General features: G+C 33.2%; 3 protein-coding genes across 3 annotated transcripts; 1 reads left to right on the top strand and 2 right to left on the bottom strand.

The window, feature by feature from the left end:
- The first annotated feature begins 1,049 nt into the window (after positions 1–1,049).
- Positions 1,050–1,604, top strand: LOC112007421 (uncharacterized). Its single transcript, XM_024039765.2, has one exon. It carries the CDS (start codon positions 1,128–1,130, stop codon positions 1,431–1,433), a length of 306 nt encoding a protein of 101 aa, XP_023895533.1. The 5' UTR covers positions 1,050–1,127; the 3' UTR covers positions 1,434–1,604.
- Positions 1,605–2,719: 1,115 nt separating this feature from the next.
- LOC112007482 (BAG family molecular chaperone regulator 5, mitochondrial) lies at positions 2,720–3,817 on the bottom strand. The gene is made up of 2 exons (XM_024039833.2): positions 3,076–3,817; positions 2,720–2,965 (listed from the first exon to the last, which is right to left on the bottom strand). The coding sequence occupies exon 1, from the start codon at positions 3,714–3,716 to the stop codon at positions 3,090–3,092; it is 627 nt and encodes a 208-aa protein (XP_023895601.1). The 5' UTR covers positions 3,717–3,817; the 3' UTR covers positions 2,720–2,965; positions 3,076–3,089.
- Positions 3,818–6,286: 2,469 nt separating this feature from the next.
- LOC112007462 (fumarylacetoacetase) lies at positions 6,287–12,332 on the bottom strand. The gene is made up of 14 exons (XM_065774198.1): positions 11,963–12,332; positions 11,115–11,193; positions 10,829–10,887; positions 10,617–10,740; positions 10,446–10,521; positions 9,598–9,673; positions 9,195–9,294; positions 9,049–9,108; positions 8,799–8,869; positions 8,611–8,673; positions 8,349–8,413; positions 7,830–7,926; positions 7,534–7,659; positions 6,287–6,582 (listed from the first exon to the last, which is right to left on the bottom strand). The coding sequence occupies exons 1-14, from the start codon at positions 12,167–12,169 to the stop codon at positions 6,523–6,525; spliced, it is 1,263 nt and encodes a 420-aa protein (XP_065630270.1). The 5' UTR covers positions 12,170–12,332; the 3' UTR covers positions 6,287–6,522.
- Between the last annotated feature and the right edge of the window lie 12,814 nt (positions 12,333–25,146).

Genomic DNA, 25,146 nt, shown 5'->3' with positions numbered 1-25,146 from the left:
TGTATATTAATTTATTAAGTTTCTATAAATGTATATTAACATTTTCCGTGCATCGTAAAGTTGGCAACTAGTAAACCTTAAATGGAATTGTTTTTCTTGGTAAATTTTACTCACAACCAAGGAACTTGAACCCTTGCCTCACTCACCACCCCATACTGACCATTTGACCGAAAGAGCATGCAGCTTGAAAATTTGGATTATGGTTTAGTTATTACGGTTTTTGGCACGAGGGTAATTACGAGGGAGTGCTAAGGTTATTCCATTTTGGCCCTTGAAAGATTTTCATGTATTGTTTGTAGTCAAAATGTGTTTTTTCCATTAAAGAAAGGCGGTGGCTATAGCTGAACAAGTATATATCAGGAGAGAGAGAGAGAGAACAATCGCTAGAAACTAGAGAGTGAAAGAGATATACACGACTTAAGTATTTCACCTGATGAAGTTATAATCAATGACTGAAATTAAAAACTGTTTTTTCAACCATTGAATTAAATATTAAAGAGAAGTAATTCACCTAATGCAATTGTAATCAATGACTGAAATTAAAAATTACTTTTTCAACTTTCGTTCTCAACCATTAAATTAAATATTAAAAAGAAGTAAAAAATTTAAAGTTAAAAAGTTAAAAATATAAAAAAAAAAAATATTTAAAGTTAAAAAGTTAAAAATATTAAAAAAAAAAAAAAAAAAAAATTTGTGAAAAAAAGTGATTTAATTGCATCAGGTGCAATACTTAGCCCTACTTATTGTACCTGATTTCAATTCAGTAGATGAGATTGTGCAAACCAAGACATTGACAGTCATTTAATGACAAGTTAATGAGGTGAGATGATTCAATGGTAGCTGAGGTCTAGAAGGCTAGAATAATCAACTTAATTGCAAAGTTGACACATTTCTCTCGCATTCAATGACCCTTAGTTGGATCTTCACTGTATGGTAGTAAGATCAGAGTATGGTGATGCTATTAAACATTGCATGATATCTCTTACGTGTATGTCTCAACAGGGTCTATAGACTATTTTAATAAAAAGAGAAATGAGAGAGAGAGAGAGAGAGAGAGAGAGAGAGAGAGATTTATAAATTATGGAGCTATGAAGAGCAAGGCAAAATAAATATTTTAGTTTGAAGAGATGGAGTTGAAGCAGCAGCACTCTCAGCCAGCTCTCGTGTCAATGGTGTTGTTGATGATATGGTTGGTGATTTCGCCCGTGGTGGCTTGTCCAACATACGGCAGAGATTGCAAAAGCTGCATTAGAAACGAGTTGAAGTTCAGTTGCCCACCCTGTGCTCCTATTCTGCGCTGCATGGCACGGTGCTTGTGGGGTGGTAACTCAAGGTACGATTGTGTAAAAAGGTGTGATTGCAACACTGGGTACCCAACTCTCTCTGATTGCAAGAGATGCATGTTAAAGTGCAAGTGCAGCTGTATGGGTTAGATGAGTTTCAACTTTCAGTCGAAGTGTTTGTGATTTCACTAGTCTCTACTTTATATGTATGACCATCATCCTATGATCCTATATGTTGAAAAGATCTTTTTCGTAGTAGCATTTCAATTTCAATGTATCCTCTTGCCCATAGTCTAATGACAAATAGATGCATTTATCCTAGCATCTGAACAAGCTGACACAAATCTTCATATGTGTATTTTAGAATATTTTTCAGCCCAGAGGATCTTTTCCATCTTGTTTGAAATGGAGATGGTCTACATTTTCCCTCCAAGAAAACAATAAGAGGACAACCGATCCAAAAGAAGACTTTAGTATCTCATAAATTTAAAAGTGCATATAGTATCCTTATATGCTTAATATCTCTACTGCATGTTATTTGTATTAGGTTACTTCTACTCTTTTTCAAGTAGTTTCATTCATCTAACTTTACAACATTTCCCATTCATTATCTGGATCTGGATGTTCTTTTCCTGAAATTATGACTATTTTTTCAACTTATGGTCGTCTTATGGTCCTAGCTAGGTGTTCTCAATCAGACTCAGTCTTCCGTCCATTGCATTGAAACACTGGATGGAACACTCGACTAACATGTGGTCATTTGTAGAAGCCAAATCCTTATCTCAATCTAACTGCGTTTCAGGTTTTAAATCAAAATATACATATATTATCGGTACCCACACCTGCCGCAGGAGAGCCTTTCTTTACCGTGTATCTTTTACAGAGTGAAAGGATCGGCAGCCTAAAATAGGCTCTGATACCAAAAGGGGACTCTTACGAGGGGCTCTCATTTCCAAGTTGCTTATGCTTGGAAAACGCACCTGAATCACACGGTACCAGGGCTAGCTTACTAGGCATAGCCGTTGGTAAGGCCGTGGCCTTGTTATTCCAACTTCGGCAACACCGCGGAAGGGAGGCGGTTAAGACCAGCCAAGTTTAAAAGTAATATCAAGGAGATTAAAGTAGCAACAATGAAAATAGATTTCAATAACCGATTAAAGCTTAAAATACATACAGGAAGTAATAGTAGTTTCATTCAACAACTATCAAAGCTCCTATTTTTTTTTATTTAAAAAAAAAAAAAAACAATTATCAAAACTGCAACATCCATGTTTTTAGGTGGCGATGTCTAAACTCTATCCCCAGCAATCTTACATGACAATTGACATCCACAGATGGAGGAGTGATGGATAGAGTCCTTGCATAAAAATAATAAAATAAAATTTACGTGACATCACATATATACACCCTTGTATAGAAATTTTTTTTAAAAAAAATTAACAGTAAATTAAATTCTCTTATCTCGCAGAAACTGAAATGGAGGGAAAAGAATCCTTCTCCATGTTTAGGATACACGGACACGGTTACAAATACAATATAATACTGCAATACAAGCAATTTTTGAAAAATTATACCATGATACAGCACGATTATACATTCATCATAACCGTTCGGAAAAAGCATGCATTATATGTGAGAGTGAGAGTGGATGTGTCTACATACTTTTGAGCATCTGGGTCCTTCTACAAATTGAAATCAGAGAACGAAAATTAGATTAGGCTTACACAATCAACTATTAAACTATACATACGTTATATATATATATATATATATAGGGGTGTAAAGTCTGTACCGGAGCACAGAAGATCAGGGCCCACTGAGAAATCTCTGCAAGCAACGAAACCCCAAATGCTCAGCACAAAACCTCTCCATCTCATCACCTCCTCTTTCTCTACAAACCTCTTCCTCCATCTTCGCAACGACGTCGTCCCAGCTCCTCACAAACCCGTATTCGTAGCAGTCGTCGTCGTACACCGTCTTTGCCTCCGAAACGGCGTCGAGTATTTCCTGCAACGCCACGATCCGACGGCTCACCTTCCTCCTCGCCTCCCTCACCGTCGGATTAAACCCGGGCACCGAGTCCAGCTTCAGTAGCAGACCCATCAGCGCCTCGTTCATCCTCAGCTTCTCCCGCTCGCTGCTGCGGATTGCGTCCACCGTTTCCTGCCGTTGGATTAAGCGCTGGAGGTGATCGGCTTCGGAGCTGACGGCTGAGATCTTTTTGTACAGGGTGCGGATCGCGTGGGCCCGGTATGCGGACTGGATCTTAGTGGCGGAGTTGGATTGGGATCGTAATTGGGCTGTTTTGGGAGAGAACTGGATGGGAATTTCGGTGGAGTTGGGTTTGGGTGGAGGGGTAGAGCGGTCATTATGGAAAGTGTATGTGACTGTGGTGGAGGAGGAGTAGAAGCTAGCTCTGCGAGAGGTTTTCATTTGAGAGAGAGAAAAAAGAGTGTGACTGTGTGAGTGAGCAAAAATTGTGGGTTTGGGGTTTAGGAGTTTAGCTTATTTTATTTTGGCTTTAATATGCTTTCTTTTCCTTTTTTTCTTCTTTTTATAGAGCTTTAAACTTGTGGGGTCTGCAACCCATGCGATTTATATCATTTACCAAAACCAATCGATTTTTTATATAAATAAAAATTGAGCTTTATAAGTTCAATTGACAAAGTTTTTTATGACTGAATAAAAGATTTAAGATTCAATTCTTACTTACATTAAAAATTGATTGGTGTCTTGATCTATTAATAGAGAGCTATCATTATAAGAGAACGTCATAGATTAAATCTTTCTAAAAAAAAATTTAGTTTGGTGTCTTAATCTGTTGATAAAGAATTATCATTATAAGCGAAGTCATAAGTTAACGCTCTCTTAAAAAAATTGAGTTTCAAATATCCCATTCAACTATTAAAAACTTTTTTCTAATTAAACTAAGAAACCATATTAATTGGCTACTTGTAACTGTGGGGATGCTTCTTGAATGGTCTTGGCTCAAAAAAATTGAGTTTCAAATATCCCATTCAACTATTAAAAACTTTTTACTAATTAAACTAAGAAACCATATTAATTGGCTACTTGTAACTGTGGGGATGCTTCTTGAATGGTCTTGGCGCCATTGAATGAGCATGCGTGGTGTGACTTGTGAGTTGTGAGGCATTTGAGCAGTTTTTTAGTGTGCCAAACGTCCGTTTCGATAGGGGACCCAACGTCTCATTTTTTGAATGATTGGCCTAGCTTTTGGCAAAGGCGGGGCCACCCTTTGTTGACCTAAAAGGCTAAAATCCCGTTACGATTTTTTGGATTATTAGGCCTTACTATTAACATATTATGGCAGCATCTGAAATCTCAAATGGGTTTCAAATTCGTTTCCCCGATCACCTGCTCCTTTAATGGGAAAGCTAAAAAATGCAAAATTGCATTTTTAGGTCTCATTTGGTATACTCACTTAAACATATGTTTTCAGTTTTTAAACAACATTTCATATATTTTCACATATTTTTTTACTTGCACGTATTTCTATATATATTTTCAGTTTTTTAGTACATATACCAAACACTTCTCTAAAATCTTCTAATAGGTGAATGCTCTAATTAAATCAAATTGGTGTCTGGGAGTTTAATTTGTTTAAGTTTTTGTGAGGATAAGGCAGAGAAGGGTGCTTGGAATTGGATGGATGCTTGGATTTTTACCAATTTAGAGCATTCACAGTAAAGACGCTAAAATCACTCAAAAGTTATTTTAGCATCTCAACCACACAAAAAACTCCTGTAACAAAGTTGCTATAGTTAAAATTTTTTGCTATATTTTAGCTTCATACCACAGCTCTTATATTTTACCCTCATATTGTAGCACAAAAGTAAACATAAAAATCACTTTTTTATTCCCTCCAAACGGCTCTTTTATCCCTTAAGTTTGTTTAATCTTCTCTTTACTCTCTCCTCCCTCACTTCTCTATTTCATGTTCTCTCTTCTCTCTTCTCTCTCTCTCTCTCTCCCGTGCCTTGTGGTTGTGCTCCGGTGGTTTGGTGGATTTCATGTGGAGTCCAAATCTTCTGTCCCACTTTTCCTGCTCCACTCTATACTCCACCAATAAATACTTACTACGTGTTCACCTAATTAATTAAATATTATCATTATTGACTTATTAATCCTACAGTTATTATTTAATAGTATCACGTAGCAAGTATTTATTATCATTATTGACTTATTAATCCTACAGTTATTATTTAATAGTATCACGTGGCAAGTATTTATTGGTGGAGTATAAAGTGGAGCAGGAAAAGTGGGACAGAAGATTTGGATTATTTCATGTGGGTCTAATTTGGTGATGTGGGTTTCATGTGTAATATGATTTGGTGATATGATTTGGGGTTTTCATGTGTGATGTGGGTTTGATTTGGTGGGTTTCATGTGGGTCTGATTTTGTTTTGTCTCGGTGGGTGGGTCTCGTCGACGAAGGGTTTAGACTCGACGAGGCGATGAGGCTTGATTTGGGTTTTTGGTATTTTGTAAAGAATATTTTTGACGAGTATTGATAATCAAATGTGATAATCGAATGGGTATTGATTGGTATTGATAATCGAATGGGTAGGTGGCAAATGTGATAATCGAATGGGTATTGATAGGTATTGATAATCGAATGGGTAGGTGGTTGTGGTTGGTGGAGCGGTGGCAGGGGTTTTGATTTGTAAAGGTTATGGGTGCTGGTGATGGTTGTTTTGGGTTGATTGTGTTGATTGTGTTGGTTGTTTTACTTAATTGAATATATTATTTTATTTTGTTGGTTATATTATTTTAATGTGTTGAATGCTAAAATAAAACCTTTGATATTAGGTGTATTATAAATTAAGTTATTAAAATAAATAAAGTGACTTTTTGAGTTACTAAAAGCTATATTTTTTACATGCTCTACTGTGAATGCTCTTACACATCACATTAAACAAATTCCTCACCAGCTGGACTATACTGGTGAAAAAAAAATCCAATGCTCTACTTTAAAGACCAAATTAGAACAGGAAAGTACCATTTATTTAGAATGCCGCATCAAGATTCAAGAGAGGTTATGCCCATAGCTGAAGAATGTCTTGCCAATGCACACCATTTAAAGAAAAAACATTACAGAACTGTGGACAAGAATTTACAACAAATACTGACTAGCCCAGCTCCAGCAATTCCAATTTAAATTGAGGTGTGATTAGATTTTACTGGACTTGCTTCATCACCAAAAACAACATCGTCCTCCTCAAGGGGGTGGAATAATCTTTCCAGAGCATGCCCCAAACCCAACATTGTAACCGTTTCCCTGCAATGATTTAAAGTTTTAAAGCATTTAGTTCTACACGTTTTGAATTTAAAATGCTGGAAGAAAACATCAAACACAATGCATGCTAAGTCTAAGTTAAGTCAATCTTAAAGAAAACAATGGCGCATCATGGAGTCAGCCTCCCTATCCAATAAGGCATATTATTATTATTATTTTTAAAAGTAGCATATTAGTTACATATCAATTCCAACATTCTAATTTCACCTAGAAAAAAAAAAAAAAAAAACACAAATGCTGGTATCAGAAGTTCAGAATTAAAACAAAAGATGGTGGCAGCTATAGGGGGCTTCGTCCATCATTTCAACAAATCTTAACTTGTTGCATGGAATTAGAGAATTACTGGGTTTTCAACTCCTTTTTTTCTTATTAGACAATACACCTTTCCAGTCTAAACTTGGTCAAATAGCACTCTCCTAAGACATCATATAAACTAGCCTTGTTCTCTAGTTTGATAGTCTCATTACATTTTTGTCTAGTTTGATAGTCAATGTAACAACATACTTATGAAAAGATGCAAGAAAATCACTGAAAATTAAGTGCCTCCCCTAGATAGAGAAACCAACTCTAGATCCATAACCAATTATCCAACTCATAAGGACTACCAAGCACCAATGGATCAGAACAAAATGAAAAAGTTAATTAACAACCAAGTTAGATTAATTATACCTTTGAACCAACAACCAACAGCAGAAAAAGTTTAACAAAAAGGATTTTGAAAAAACCTTTTCTTTATATGCTGTTGGGTGTTGGCAATCAAATCAATGAATTGAACTTACAATTTCACTTGATGGATATAATATTGTTAAAATTGAAAAATACGTTGAAAATTGAAGTTAAGAAGATAAAATGCACGAGTTCCTTGGTCATGATAGAGAAAATATGAAAAAAACATGCTTAGGAGATTTGAAGAAAGCTTGTATGCTCACGAACCTTACTATAACCGCTAAAAATGACTTCATCTCCATCTTCTAGGAATTTTCGAGTTGTCCCATTTAAGGATAGTGGTTTTTGTCCATTCCATGTTAACTCTAGCAAGCATCCATAAGATTCTGGCTCCTGTTCAGAAATATAAGTAGTGGCTGAACTTCAATTGAACAACACAGAAATTATACATTTCTAACTTAAATTACACAATTATACAAAAAAACAAAATGGGCACAGTTCCAGCAGTACAACCATGTGAAATCAAAATAAGATAAATTATAATAACTGAGATGAAACCATACAGGTCCGCTGATGGTCCCAGTTCCAAGGAGATCACCAGGCCTTAAGTTGCAACCATTAATGGTGTGGTGTGCAAGCTGCTGAGTCAGTGTCCAATATCTGCAACACAAAAATTTAAGATATACAACAGAAGCTCCAAATTCAAAATACACACAATGACACAAACACAAAATAATAAAATAGAACTCTTCTTTATTTAGAATTCATATAGGTTTTCATGTATAAAGATATAGAATACCCAAAAGAAAAACATATTGATATATAAGTATTTTCAAGCCTTCTGTTTAATTGGAGTTGTGAATATTCTGTTAACAATATGTGGGGCTTATGATGTGCCCAGGAGAGTATTTTTCTGAAAATAAAAAATGTTTAGCATTGCGCAATAGAATATTCTATTGCCCAGTGCATAACAAGCAAGAGACTGATACAATGGATGTTATGACTCACAACAAGCAGCAACCAATCTCATCCAAAGATGCTTCAGAAACAATGTGAATGTATTAAGTAATTGAACTCCTTACAAATGGTTGAAATTACTCCTCGTGACCACAGATGAATTTTCTTGTCCAGCAGGTTTAATTTGAACCTAGCAGCAAGAATGCAATTTCATCATTCTCTTTAGAGAGCCATAAGATTCAACCATATTAAGTCTAAGAAAAACACATTTCTAGAAGACGATAAAGAAGATTACAGCAGATTGAATATCAAAACATAAAAAGGAAAATAATTTACAAAGTATAAAAAACAATTTAACTGTACATATATACAGCATTTAGATACTACCTCCAATGAAATGTCATAGTTCTTGGATATCTTTTCAGCAAGATATGGCAATGGAGGAGGGTTCTGCAATTTAACCACACATTGTATAGCATCTTGCCACGTCAGAAATAGTTCCAGGCAAGAAATTTGGGAACAACATAATGAACCTAAAAACTGTCATGTTATGTGTGATTAAGATGATAAGCTACCTGTTTGGGAGCATCACAAGCAAAAGGTTCAAGAGCATCTAGTGTTACAATCCATGGGGATACTGTAGTACCTAAAAAACACAAGACAACAACAACCAAAAAAAAAAAGGCCTTCAGTTTTGTGTAGGATAAAGAATCACTTGCAAGCAAAGTGTATGGGTAATTATCAGTGAGTGAGGTGCATGCATCCTGACTTCAACTTTGAGAAATGGAAATTGAAAAATGAAGCAGTCAAATTCCAAAATTTTACCAAAACTCTTTCCTAGAAAAGGACCAAGAGGTACATATTCCCATGCCTGAATATCTCTAGCTGTCAAAGCCAACTTCTTATTAATATAACATAAAAAACCTTCCAAAACAACACTGAAATGAAGCAATAAGTAGTTTTAGTAGTACCACTCCAGTCATTCATCAATACAAGGCCAAAAATATGATCTGCTGCCTCATTAACATCCACAGGTTTTCCTAATTCATTTCCAGGACCAACAACAGCAGCCTACAAGAACACCAGATCCCATATAGGAACAACTGTAATGAGTCACAAGCTCACAATGGAAGGAACACAGCATGACCATAATGGAAGGAATACAGCATGACCGCAAGTAAGCAATCAGCAAAACCATATGGAAGGAACACAGCATGACCACAACAAAAGAATAGCATAACCAAAATTTAAGCTAAAGTGGAAGGGGAGCTAATACCACTTGAATTATATAATTTCAAATCATAGTTTCATCTTCATTGGGGGGGGGGTGGCACGCGCAAAAATTGATGAGGTGCGTCTAGATAAAAGGCTCACCATTTCAAGCTCAAAGTCCAGCTTCAATGAAGGTCCAAAATATGGTGGAGAGTTGCCAGCCGGATGGCCTTGACCTCTGGGAGAAGTAAAATTTAAAACTATATGAGATAAAATCAGCACAATACGGTGTGGGGGAAATAAGTCCCTCTTGAGTGCCCATTTGAAAGGGCAGTTTAAAACCGTATTTTTTCAAATTAATTTTTTTTTAACCCAACTTTTTTCAAGGTACAGTTTTCTTTTTACATAATCCACTTTTAAAAAGCTGAAAAATAATTTATATACCAAACAGGCACTTAAATCAGCAAACGTAGGAACCATATCCACCATTTTAAAAAGAAATGGACGTTATTAAATCAGGTCTTGGCTCAGTTGCATATAATTCAAGAAATATGAAATAGGTAAGTTGAACCACAATGTTCAACAAAGTAATGCACTTCAGGCACAAGTTCTGTGTGACACCTGAGTGGCAGGTAGCCTGTCTAATTAAGCATGAGAAAAGCATGTATATAGATGCTAGAGAAACAACACATAATACTGAACACGGGCAAATGCACCTTTCACATGCACACAAAACCAAGGATAATGATAAACCAGATTTTGCTATTATTTGTAAGAAATTATTAGTAATTAAAAATGTTATAGTAAGTTAGTAACAAATAAGATAAAAATGTCTATCGCATTTTCTTGTATGATTTTGCCCATTTCTGCATTCTTTGCATTTCTTTTTTCAGGGTACTTTTGATAAATGACATTTTTGTTATCTTTATGTTTTAGCAACAAAACCAAGGATCAAAATATAATTTAAATCCTATCAAATAAAAAAAAAAAAAAAAATTATATTGTCAAACCTTGGTCGAATGATGTCTGTTCCAGAGATAACAATAGATGAAGCCCGTCCATGATACGCAATGGGAAGGTGAAACCTGGAAATCAAATGACACTTAGTCGGCTTGAAAAAGAAGGGTGGCAGAGGGGGGACCCCCCCCCCCCAATCAGTATTTGTAGTTTCGGTTCCATCCAGTTTGCCGGAATTGGGTTCTCTGGTCCACGAAATATGGTTCCACAATTCTTTGCATGATGCATAGATGAAAAGAAGTCTGTGTAATCCCCTATTGAAATGGGAACAAGCATTTCGACCTTGCTCTAACAAGTAACAATTAGACAAAAAATTAACATTAGAAACCTGCCTCTTTAGATAAATTACATATTTGGAACTGTATACAAGTATTACCAATGGCACAAGTGCTTTCTGCCTTAAAGCTGCATTGTCACGTAATGCTGGCTCAGTAGCTGCATCAGAGGATAAATAAACTTCCATTACTTCCTTCAAATTTGACTTAGAATGAGTTTCTTTATTGCATTTAATCAAAACGGGTTAATTCCTCAGTCTCTTTACTAAACAGTTGCAATTTACACAAATTCAGTATTTTTTTTCCTCTTTAAACTTTGCCTCATATAGTTTAATACAAAAAATAGATGCCAAACCAAGAGAAGAATTCAACTGATAATTAGCATACCTGACAACAGCTTTTGAAGCGTAGCACGAGCTTCCTTCCAAGCCGGACGTCCCAAAGCTAGGAATTTGTTTAAATCATGCTGGCAATGAAAGCATATCAAATTGCAAAACAATCAGTTGACATTTTTCCACCCAAACTCGCAAGTCAAATCGTTGACAAAACAGGACATAATAATCATGTGTTCTCCACTAAACATCAGAAATTCACAACAATGCAACCGAAATGCGCAGAAACTTGAAACAAACAGCGAGTTAAATTAGGCTGGCAAAAAAAAACACATAACAAATTGCAAAACAATTAGTTAACATTTTCGACCTAAATTAGCAACGAAACAGGACATGATGATCATGTATTCTTTACCAAACATCTGAAAATCATAACAATGCAACCAAAATGTGCAGAAACTCATAGTAATCAGCAAGTTAAATTAGGCTGGAAAAAAATAAATAAATAAATAACAAATTGCAAAACATTTTCAACCTGAACTTGCAAGTCAAATTATCAAAAAAACAGGGCATGATAATCATATATTCTCCACCAAACATGAAATTCACAACAATGCAACCAAAATTCCTAATCGGCGAGTTATCATCGCCATTGCTGTTGTTCTTGCACTACGGATTGCTCCACAAATAGAACAATTTCTACAATAATTATTAACAATCCAAAAACAGAGAGCTCTAAAAAAATCTTAATTATTTGAAAAAATCTCCACCTTAACTAAACTTAGATAAGCTGATTTGTTCATTTTCTCTATATTCAGAGAATCGAAACGACAGCGTTTAGTTGCAGAGCAACGTGCACGAATGAGAATGAATGACTGTGATCGATACGTGACCAAGACGAACCTGAAGGAAGGAATCGGAGTTGTTCTTGAGAACGGGACCGTCGAAGAGACCGGCGGAGGCGACGACAGAGAGGTCCAAAACGTAGTCGCCGATCGCGACGCCCGGTCGAGCCGGTGAAGCCGGTTCGGGCTTGAAGACGCCGTACGGCAAGTTCTGTATGGGGAAGTGAGAGTCCGGGTGGACTTCGATGAAAGATTTCAAAGCCATTTTTTGGAAAAATCGGAATCGAAACGGCGTCGTACGAAGGTCCCTCCCTCCGATGAGTGAGAGTAGTTCAGTAAACAGTGAAGTATTGGATTATTTGGAGAAGATATTAGTATTTGTAGAGTGTGCGCCAAAGCTACAGGCAAGGAATGGGGACATTGTCTTTTTGCTTGTGATTGTGAGTATTATATGGAAATTTTAAAGGGTGAAATTACAAAGCAACCCTTGTACTTTTTTTAAAAAAATTTTGGTATGTAAATTTTTTTCCCTAAAAATGTATTTTTTAATTTAGTAACCGAATAACTGAATTCTAAGAAAAAAATTTAAAGAATAACATTTAAGATATTGTATCTAAATTTTGTCCTAAATTATATTATGGGATTAAGAATATGATTGATTAGAATAATTTAAAAGTGACTAATGTGCAATTTTGACATAGTGTTTACTCTACAAGAATAAGTGTTTGTAAGAAATAAAGGACAAAGGTCAGATTCAAGTTTTCAAAAAGAAATTTCACACATATATACCTTTAAATTAAGCTAAAATAAATTCTATATTGTTAAAAAATAATAATAATAATAATTGAGAAGTTGGGTTTGTTTGAGTTTGAGGTTAGAGACCGAGTCTTTTTAGCGGGGTAGGTGGATGGCCAGCGATTAATAACAGCACAAAGCATGAGGATGAGGTAGATGGCCACCCATTATTCAAAACGTACGTGCTGCTCGCATCTTATCTGCTTCCCCATGCCATGCCCCACGTGAAGTAAGTCATCTTAGGACGGACCTACTCTGGTTGGTATCAAATGATAGTGATGACTGATGGCTGATGATATTCACCAAAAAAAAAAAAAAAAACTCGTTGGGTGAAGTTTGGCTGGATTGGGATTTGGGAATTGGGAATTTGGGAGGGCCTTTTGTTTTGTGCTAAATAAATACATCAATATTTTTGTGAATTTTTTTCTTTATAATCTCTTGTAATCACATAGGAGTCTAGGATGCTTCTCAAAAAAAAAAAAAAAAAAGGACTATAGGAGTAATATGTAATCGTTCATTAAAAAAAATCTTGTAATCACATAGGAGTCTAGGATGCTTCTCAAAAAAAAAAAAAAAAAAGGACTATAGGAGTAATATGTAATCGTTCATTAAAAAAAAAATGTAATAATTTCTACAGTTTGACCCATCAAATTTTGTCATATCTCTCTCTCCTCCAACTGAACAAATCAAACTAAAATTCTCTCAATCTACTAGTTTTTATTTTTTTATTTTTTTTCTTTTTTCCTTTTAAGTCTTTTGTTCTCTAAAATGTACACACTCTTCTCTCAAGTAGGGGAAATTATACCATCTTCATGATGGATTATGTCATTTGTCTACCATTCTATTAAAATATTTTTATTTGTTCAAAATTACTGAGTCAGTAGTTAGTTTTGCTTAAATTTTTTTTTTTTTTTTTGGCTCAAATGAGGTGGGAGTTTTTAGTAAAATGATTGACAAATGACATAGCCTACCATGAAGATATTATAATTTCTCCTCAAGCAGAGCTTGGGTTTTATTCTCCATGTGATGATGACACGTAATTACTTACATAATAGACACCATTTTTGATAGTATTGAATCCAGTGCATTGAGGTATTAGACCTAAACCAAATCCCTCTTACTCAAAAAGCCAATAAAACTAGAGGTAGCAAAATTTGACACGACCTGCGAACTCGACACAACTAATCTATTTATAAACAGATCATGGGTTGAGGCTCAATGGGTTCAGGTCATATTCGGGTTGACACAACTAACTTGTTTAATAAACGGGTGTGTTTGTGTTTAATATTCGAACTCGTTTAACCCGCTTGACTTATATAGCTTATTAAGTTATCAGTTATTTTGATATTATTGCTTAATTTATGGTTGTTTTTATATGTTTATTACTATATCTATAGTTGTAACTGTATTTTAATTTTAGATATATGGAAATTGATAAAAATTATATAGGTTATGTATGACCTATTAATTAAATAGATTATTAAACGAGCCATTTGTATTGACATTTACATGACTTGTTAATTAAACGAGTTAAACGTGTTGAGTCGGGTCGGGTCAACCTATTTAATAAACAAGTCATGTTCGGGTTGAGGATTCCTAACATGTTTACTAAACAGGTCAGGTCCGGGTCAATCCATATAGTCAAATACTCATGGCTAGCTTGACACGATGCGAACCCAACCTGCACACACAAATTGCCACCCTTAACTGAAACCTTTGTTGGAGACTCAGAGATGTACCTAAACAACCACAAAGCTACCAAAATTGTAAGAGAAATTGACTTGGAAATTGTTTTTAATTGTAATTCATGTCTTACTTTTTTCTTTTTCTTTTTTTCTAGTTAATGGATGTCCTTAGGGCATAATTTGTTAATGGTCAATTTTAGAAAAGTTTAATATCACTTCATGGTAAATAAAATAAAAAATAAAAAAAAAACTGTCAAAATAGGTAGTTATTTTTATCTTTTCTTATAAAAATTTTCTAAAAATATCTTATAAACTAATGTTCTTAGGGCATTCATTAACTTCCCCCTTTCTTTTTAGTAGTCTTTACTTAATTTTAGCATTTAGTGCTTATGTCAAATAGGAAATCAAGATGGCAGGAAAGTTCCACAATGAACTGAAACCAATCATTACCTCTAAGACCTATGCTCTGTCTGTTAGGGTGAAAATGTGAAGGGTAGAAAAGGGGAAAAATTGGGGTTGTGGGGGGTGAGCAAAAACATAATTTAAGTGGCGGGTTCAAATTAGAACTAATAACAACTAACCATAACTAATTTGTTATGAAACTGTTGTAAAAATGTTTGGATACAACACTTCTTTTCATTTTTTTATTATTCATTTTTCCACTCTTTCAATCAAACACATAAGTTAATCTCCAAAGCTCAAATTCAAACAGGTCTTCACCACTACCTTCCGGTACCCCCAATATTTACTGTTACTCCTATTAGCATGTTTTGCCAGTGCCCTAGCTCCATGAGCCAATGTAAGGTACAACCTTCAACCTCAAGCCAATGAGAAAATTCACAATTCAGCCATATGTACTTTTCTTAAACTAGTCTGTCAAGCCTCTAAGAATAAAGATGAGCAAGAAGTACAACCATGAGGTTGAGAAAATATAAGTCTTCATGTGAACTATAAGTTCAATCATATTTAAACTCTAGGGAAAATTACAGATTACCCACCTGTGGTTTAGTTTGAATTTAACTTACCCACCCATGGTTTAAAATTTAACACTTTACCTACCTGTGATTACCATCGTTAGTCTGTCATTACCTACCCCATCACTTATACTGTTACAAACACAAAAATATTACAAAATTAGAAAAAAAAAAAACAAGATCAAAAAGTGATTTTTGTAAAAATATTTGAAGGCTTTAAGAGTTTCAATGAGAACACTAACACAAGATTAAAAATGGTTTATATTTACAGCTCTCTCTCTCTCTCTCTCTCTCTCTCTCTCTCTCTCTCTACGCTTGTTGCAACCCCTAAGCAACAAGCCACCCTTTCTTGGATCAAAAAGCCATTAGATTGAAAATTGCAGATAATCTAAGGCATAGTTTTGTGGGTCTTGAGAGTTAGAGTTTGAAACAAGCCCATATTTTCAATCTAAAAGAACATGTCGGTGCAAGAGAGAGACCCACGAGAACAACTAAGATGTCTTGATGGTGAGGCTCTTCTCCAAGCGCAACAATGACTCGGATCAAAGGCAAGCAATTTTTGTATATTTTGTATATTTTTCTTTCTCAAAAAAGAAAGAAATTTTTGTATATTTTTTCTTTGGCATTTTAAGATTTATTTCAGATTTGGGAGTTTTGGTTGGATTTTGATATGATTTAGTTTGGTAAATGTTGATTGTGGTTGATTCCATTGTTGGGTTGGCTAAGTTGCAGTCAGATGGTGGTGGGTATGGGTGATGGCGTAACAAAGGAATATGAAGAAGGATGGGCGTTGTGATTGTCGTTGATTTTTTTTTTTTGGGTTTTGGTTTGAGGTGGAAGAGAGTGAAGAGTGGGTTTGCAAATTGTGTTGGTTTTATTTGGGTTTTTTTTTTTTATTGCAATGGACTCCAAAACAAGATTAGTTTTTTAATTTTATTTTATTTTATTTATTATTATTATAGCAAGACTGGGGTTTGTTAATTTTTCTGGGATTTTTTGAACTTTTTTGGGTTTTTAATTTTTGTTGGTAGGGAGACGAGGAGTAGGAGATTTGATTTGATTTATTTGAATGTTGTTGAGTTAGATTAGGAATTTTAATTTTTATCTAGGAGTGTATCAATTGGGTAAAAATTAAAACTCCAAGAGTGTACTAGAAAGGAACTAAAAAGAGTCTATCACTGACTCTTTTTTCATGGGTCTCTCCTGGAATTGATACACTCTTGGGGAGTCCATAACTATCACTGACTCTTTTTTTCCTTCTCACTAGAACAATTGTATTTGAATAGTTCATTGCTCTGTAAAAATTGGATCTAAAATTGGATTTATATTAAGTTGTTATTTTTCTTTTTCATACGGCTTTATCATGCTTTCAAATGTATAATTAGTTGTTTGTTTGTGGTTGAGATGATAGGTTCAAATACAAGTTGAAGTTCTAAGAAATTGCATAATTTTTTTCACCAATAGCACATTTTGATCTTGTTTTCTCTTGAATTTTTATGTTTTGGGAGAAGAGAGACATAAAAATGGTGCAAAAATACATATTTACCATTCTTTTTAACAGAGGTGGATAACAGGAGACTAACAGTGGTAATCACAGGTGGATAAAGTGTTAAGTTTTAAACCACGAGTGGGTAAGTTAAATCCGGGCTAAACCACAAGTGGGTAATCTGTAATTCCCCCTAAACTCTAATACTTTTTTTATTAAATTGGCTCCCACGCACGAACACTTCTAATCTATTAACTATATAAAAGGAGGCAATGCCTCTATAGTGCCATTTTGGTTTATTGAGCCACTTTGTCTCTCTTTTTCTTTTCTTTTCTTTTTTTTTTTCTTTTTTTTTTTTTTTTTTTTTAGTCTTCTGTTTGTACTTTTTTTTCCTTATATATATATATATATTGTTATATTGACATAACAAATTTTACAATATTTTCACAATTATTGAGGTGTCAATTTTTTATAAGTCAAAATAAAATAATAAAATATGAAACTGTGATCAACCATAACTAAAAATAAATGTTTTGTGAAAATGTTGTAACACTTGCTAGGTGAATGTGTAAAAGTTATAGTACTTTTAGTTTGTTTAATATGTATTTTTTTTTCAGTCATCAATTTGTGCTCGTTTTTCTACTAACTATATAAAAAGAGGCAATGTCTCTACAGTGCCCCTTTTAGTGCAGTGAGCCATCCCCCCCCCCCCCCCCCAAGTTTTGAATAGTTGCTACAATGCCACTTTGGTTTGTTCAAATGGCACTATAGCTACAACAATTTTTTTTTTTCCAGTCTTCCGTTTGTACTTTTTTTTCTTTTAAATATTTATAAGAATCCGCATATATATTGTTATATTAACACAATAAATTTCACAATATTTTCACAATTATTGAGGTGTCAATTTCTTATAAGTCAAAATAACATAATAAAATATGAAATTGTGACCAACCACAACTGCAAATAAATGTTTTGTAAAAATGTTGTGACACTTGCTGGGTGAATATATAAAAATTACAGTACTTTTGGTTTGTTCAATATGTACTGTTCATCTTTTTTTTTTCTTTTTTTTTTTTTTCAGTTATTGATTTGTGCTCTTTTTTTCTATATATAAAAAGAGCGAATAGACTCATGAATGGTATTATGAACAGTATTTTGGTTTAGTGACTTACCTTTTTCTTCCTTTTTTTTTCTTCAAGTTGACCAACTTTTTTTTCTTTCTTTTAAAGGATCTTTATATGTTTACTTTTTACTTAAAATGTAAACTTACATTGTTTACACACAAAAAATAGCAAATATTATATACATTTACCAAAAAAATGTTCAAATTTTGCAAATGTGTACAACATTTACAAATTTTTATGTGTTTACAATATAAATTTACATTGTAAGTGCAATGTATATTTCTATATATATATATATATTATATATATAAAAAAGTGAATGAGAAAAGTTACAGTAATTTCACTACTGTAGTTTTGATTTGTTTAACTTTTACTGTTTTGCTAGCCTTTTTTTTTTTTTTTTTTTTGTGAATGCATAAAGTTGTAGTATATTTATTATATTATTTTTGGTTTGTCCACAATAATTTTCACAACACTTTCATAACAAATCAAAAATGGTAAATTGTTATTGGTTCTAATTTAAACTTACCAATAAAATTACTTTTTTGTCCACCAATAACAACTTATAGTAACCTACTACTTCTAATTTGTTGTGAAAATGTTATGGACATAACATTTTTTTGTGTGAAAAATGTTAAGACATCTTGATGTTATCACAATATTTTCAAAACTGTTGAACTATCAATTCTTTACAAGTTAAAATAAAATATAACAAAATTATAAAGGTATTATGAAAATGTTGTGTCATTCTGTTGTGTTTTTAGAAATTTTTTGTTGGTTTAATCAATTTTGTTGAGTCAAAATTCACTATTCTACATACAATTTTCTTGGGTTGACTTTTTGTATATTTTTTCTTTACATACTATTTTAAGTAAAAACACATAGTTTTGCACATAAAAACAAAAACAAAAACTTTGAAAAAAAAACATTTTTCATCCTTTATGTTTGTGGTAGTTTACAATTCTTCCTTAAATTTTAAAATCAAGCAATTTTTTCCTTAATATTTTGGAAAAGAGCAAATATGTCATATTGTTATTTTCTCAATTAAACCCTAATGAGAGCTTATGATTCTTAAAATATTTTATTATATAATGTCTAAATTACTCCCGCTAAATTTTAACATCCTAAAAATTTTCTTTATGTATTTTGAGTTTTAAATAATAAAAATTCTTAAAAAGTTAGAATGATGATATTCGATAACACAAGCCTTTTGTTATCTTTTTCTCTCTCTTTTTTTATTTTTTATTTTTTATAATTTCTTAGCAAAACTCAGTTGTTTATTGTTGGAAGATGATGATATTCGTTATCATTCTTAGAAGTTTTTAGATAATAGATATATTGTCTTTAGCAAGTAGGCACTAAAAAACTATTATAGTTAAATATATATTTATCTGTTAAATAGCTACCCTAATTTTGTGGTTGATCAAAATTCTTAAACAAATGAGATTAACTTTTTACGACATAATTATCTAAATTCTGAAAATGAATGTCTCTTTTGATTAATGTAAGTCTCTATATACTTTAAAAATCAAATGATTTATATCTTTATTTTGTAATACAAATAAAATCTAGAATTGACCTTAATTATTATAGTACTTTTTTCCCACGGCAAGCACGTGCCTTCCATGTGTTGCCCTAACTAGTATTATTTAAAACTTAAAAGAGTGCTTTGGTGTTCGGTGAAGCAGCTAATTGGATTTGGGGTGTGTGTTTGGATTCTTTGGAATGATTCTTTGGAGTACTCCATTAGTGGATGCATTAACACAAACGCAATAGGGAAAAACAAATACATTATTTCCTCTTACTTTCTATCCTCCATCCTCCATTCTCCGAGTTTTCAATTGTGTATATCAAACAAATCATAAACAATTCCTTTTGTAGTAGTTTTGAATAAGTGAAAGATAGAACCACAACAAGAACTTCGAGTTTCATGAAACCGTCTTATAAGACAATTTTTCATTTTGAACAAGTTGAACCCTCCCAACCAAGGTATCACTTGCTAAGGAAGAAGATTCGATACTAACCAAGATAGCCTAAAGAGGGTGGCTAGTTAGGCTTCAATGGTTAAATTAAAAACGGTGAAGATTATGAGTAAAAATGACAAATTTACAATGCATAGAGCTTGCCTTGCATACATTGTTTTTGGCGAGCAAATCGGCATTTACATAGTATTAGGGAGAGTTTTTTGGCATGAAATTGTCCTAAAATCAGGTGATAGCTCCAAATTTGTAGGTGAATGGAATGTTGCTAGTTGCTAGGTAACATGAAATACAATGACCGGTTCCTATAATATATATATATATATATATAGGTGTTGGATTACTCCCTAGAGGATGATGACTGGTTCATCTGGAAAATCTCATGATCACTAGAGTTGCTGGAGGACTCACTGTTTGTGTGGTTGAGTTCTAGGAGCTTGAAAATCTCATCTGTGCTGGTTTGGTCACCCTGGAGGGTGTTGATTAAAGCTTTAGCTTTGGATTTGCACTCAGGCCTAAAATGACTTTTCTTGCCACACTTATAACATTCACTACTTTTCTTATTGAATGTTTTTTGTGCTGGATCTTTTCTTTTACCATTGACCTTATGGTAATCTCTGAGATAGGATACCTAACCCATTCTAAGACTTTGTTAAGGGTTGTCCCATATTCGATCACTATTTAGAACACTACTAGCTGACAAGTTACTATTTATGAACAGTACCAGCCAACGCAAGATGACAGAAACAGTACCGGCTGAGACAAAAGACAAAACATGAACAATGTCATAGCTTCGCTGTTCTTTCCAAATTCCCATCTACTTTCAGTGGAAAAGGTTTTCACCCCAAAAAAAGTAAATTATCCCTCCTAGAAATTTCAGGAATCTCCAGGAGGAAACTCAAAACTGTTTATTAAGATTGGATTTACTAAATAGCAACGCAAGAAATTTTTTCAAGACCAACCCTAATTGAATTGATCCACATCATCCTAAGCTCCCCGGGTCTATAAAAAGAAGCTGAAGTCCCATTTGAAAACAAGCTTGGTTCAACATAACTCCCTCTTACAGAATCCCTTAGTAATCCTGTATTAAGAATATCCAATCTTGTAGTCAAATGGCATTTCTATTTTTTTTTTTTATATATATATATATATATATACACACACACACGTCGTTAGTTGCTAGCTAGCTGGAACGTAGTAAATTCTCATGAAAAATCACTCTCTTAAGTTCTGAAATTCCCATTATCAAATTGAACCATTGAACTCACTGTCTCCCATAAAATTCATAATGAACATTACATCGTTAAGCAGCTGGATCAATCCTTTGCTCAATGCGATAGCGTGTTCAATACTCTTGAAAGAATCTCCCAACTATCATATTTAGGGACGTAAACAAAGCCTACGCATTGCATCGAGTACTTGGAAAGTTGGAAGCAATTTAGTTTTCCTCTGTGAAAGTACACAGTTTGGAATTCTCCCCGTCCTAAGTCCTAACATCATCAAGTTTAATTTTAACACAACTGTTAATAACCACACGGTTATTTATAATGGGCGCTTCCTTCATTATTTTCACACCTAATATGGTTGTCCTCAAGACATTTATTAATTAATCATTTTAGAATTTTTTTTATATCAATTTTACGAGAAATATAAAAACCTATACTTTTTTTTTTCTTTTCTCATAAAAAGTTTTTAAACCAATGCTCTTAAAGCATCTATTAACTTTTCCCTTATTTATAAACCCCATTTTTTTTTTTTTTTTTTTTTGAGAAAGCCTTATTTATAAACTTGACTTTTGGGTTCCATGGTTTTCCAGGTTTAATTTGTTACAAGCGGCTGTTTGAAATCTTAATCAATGCTGGTTTGTGAGTTGTGACCATTAAATGTTTACAGATTATAGTTGGCTTATGCATGTTTTTTATCTTTTCTCTTTCTACTCTCACTTATTTAGGGGCATGCATTTCAACCAATCAATTCAATGAATGATCTAATGGCCAAAGCTTTGTAGCTCAACTAGCATATATTTTTTGTTGTTTACAATAGAGACGTATATGATTCAGATATTCATTCCCTCATTGTAACTAGTGAATTATCATTTAAAAAAAAAAAAATACCAATCCAACTCAACTTGAAGTCTTGGGTTTTTGTTGTTGTTGTTGTTGTTATGGTTTGATGGATTGGATTGAGTTCTAAATCTTTTTAAGAAGCTTGTGTTTGGTCAAATTTAGGTTAGTTAAATTTTCAACTTAGATTAACCTGATCTAACTCAAATTATTAATATATTTAAAACCTATTAATTCTTTTCAATTATAAAATGATATATATGTAGTTTTAATTTATCGGTTTGATTTTTCAATGGATTTTTTTTAACTTTCTTTTAATAATCAGTTTGATTTATTTTGGATTAATTTTTTTTTTTTATAATTCAACTATTATCTATATATATATATATATATAATAATAGGTAAAGCTGAGAGAAACTCAAATTAAAATTTCAAATTAGAGTTCAAATTTTGCGCCATGTGTCCTAAATTATTTATTCTCAAAGAGTTTTATTTTTTAATTTTAAAATTAAATGTGGGACCATATCATAAATATTCATCTAAGTGATTTATTAAGTACAAAAATCAAAGAGTCTAGAATAAATTAATCATAAAAAAAAAAGTTCTTCACAATAATTTTTTTTTTAAATGGACAATTTACATTTTATACTTAATAATATCCTTATAATTTTTTTTAAAGAGTTAACAAAATATAAAAAGAACTATCAATAGTATTTAAATTATATATATAGGAATTATATTATGCATCTTATTGTATATCTTTAAGTGTATCCATGCATATGCATGGAGTTAGAGTATCAGAAGTAGTGGAGCTAAAAATTTAGCTATTTGGTACCACAAAAAGTTACTTTATCTATTTTACCTACTCATTTTACCAAACATCCAGTAGCAATGGATGTATTTTAGCTTTCAACACAATAAAATAAGATAAACATCATAATAAAATAATATATCTACTACAATAAAATAATACATCCCACTAAAAAAAAAAACACCACAAATCGATCAATGGCACCATCCACAGCCACTGCCAACCAAGAACAACCACCACAAAAACCTTTCTACTAGCCACATCCACCTCCACCACCACTTCACCAACAACAACCTCTATGTGACAACCACAACCCACGGCAAGAAAAAAAAAAAAAAAATCAAACCACCACCAAACCCAGAACATATCGGCGATGAAGATGAAGATCCACATGAAGATGAAGATCGGCGACAAAACATGATAGCACCAACCTTGTCGAACTTGCTCCTCCTCACCAAACGGTCATGACCTAGATCCAAAATTCCGTCTTCCGATTTGTCTATGTCAATTTCAGGTTCTGGAGTGGCCGAGTCGGACCGGTACAGAACTGATAGAGACTTGAGCCATTCGAGAAGGGAAGGAGTTCTGGTGATTTAGGTCGGAGGATCTGGGTTAACATGCTCGAGTTAGGCCGGCGGCGGTGAGATAGAGAGGAGAGAGTTTGAGAGTATAATTATCTGAGGAGAGAGGGTGAGAATGAAAGGAGAGCACAACGAGCAGAATGAGCAAAAAGAAAAAGAATAAAAAAATATAAAAAAGTTTTATTTTAATAGAGGTAGGAATTAAAATAATATTTCTTACTTTTAGCTTCACCTACCGAATGAAGCCAAAGATAGCTTCGTACAAAAGCTTGATGCTAAAAATTTTAGCTACCGAATGAAGCCAAAAATAGCTTCGTACGGAAGCTTGATGCTAAAAATTTTTAGCTTTACATCCACTGCTGTGAGAGCATTTTTTGTGTTTTAGTGGAACTAAAATAGCTAAATAGCTTTTAGATCCACTACTGCTAATGCTCTTATAAGCTAGTTCTTATAACACTAAAAGAGGGAGATTCGAACCTTAGTTCCCTTAATAAAGAAAAACCAACTATGTCATTGTACTAAAAATCTCTCAACAACTTAATTTGTATATTTTAGTTTAATTTTTTTTGATATTTTAAAACTTAACTTTGATAAAAATGAGTTGGTTTATAGATTTCTCAAGCCAAACAAGTTGGGTGGGTTTATTGCCCCTTTTCTTCTAGAGTTGAAGATTGCTTTAAGTTCTCTTTCTTGTTAGATTATTTTATTTATTTATTTGAAACTGATTTATTTATTTATTTATTTTTTGGTTCAAAGGGATGATAATTATTTGTCCCATTATTTGGTCTGTTGGGCTACTAGTTATAACTGGGATGGCCCATGACCATCTCATCTCTTCAACCTTGTGTTTTCTCTCTGGAAGATAGAGATAGGTAGAGAGTAGAGACTATCTTCTTTTTTCTTTAATATATTATTATCAATACTTAAAAAAAAAAAAAAAAAAAAAAAAAAGGGAAAAGATATATCTCCAAACATGTTTGAAATTTTGAGCTCTAACAATTAATAAAAAGATGATATATGTTCTGATATATGCAATGCATATATGCATTCACCTTTTTATTGGTAGTTGGGTTCCAAATATGTTTTAAGCTAAATTTTGTCCCTCAAAATATCCGATAAATCCTTGGGTGTTTGGTACATGTGTTTTGTTATTTGAAAATATGTGTGGAAATAGATGTTGGTGAAAAAGTGTATAAAAATACGAGTTGTTGTGAAATGATAAAAAAATATATAAAACAAAGTAAAAGAAACAAGAAATATATATTGATAAACTCTTATTTTCAAGTGGTCATCCAGAATTCTTTTGATCTCTCTTAGATGTGTGTACAATAACAGTAAAGTAATCTCACATATATATAAGATCTTGGAATGCTTGTAGAGTTTATGGGATAAGGTTGTAATAAGGAGTACACTTATGGATATATATCTCCCCTATAGGCTTAATACATTTTACCCTTTACACATCCCAAGTAACCTTTTCATTCCCCAAAGTTTACACATTCCAATCAGACTTTATTTCTAACACTCCCTCTTGGATGACCACTTTCTAAGAATATGCCTCGTTAAAACCTTGTCAAAGAAAAACCACGTGGGAAAAAATTTGGCTAAGGAAAAAGAGTACAATATTCTTGTATAACTTCTAGTGCCTTAGGATTGCCTCATTAAAACCTTGCAAAGGAAAACCCCGTGGGAAAAAACCTTAGCGAAGGAAAAGAGTACAATCAGCACACGTCCATTAGAAACT

The sequence above is a fragment of the Quercus suber genome, unplaced genomic scaffold (genome assembly GCF_002906115.3).
Source record: "Quercus suber isolate HL8 unplaced genomic scaffold, Cork oak 2.0 scaffold_88, whole genome shotgun sequence".
Classification (NCBI taxonomy): Eukaryota; Viridiplantae; Streptophyta; class Magnoliopsida; order Fagales; family Fagaceae; genus Quercus; species Quercus suber.
Note: the sequence above shows the minus strand (reverse complement) of the source record. Positions and strands in the feature narration are given on the sequence as shown.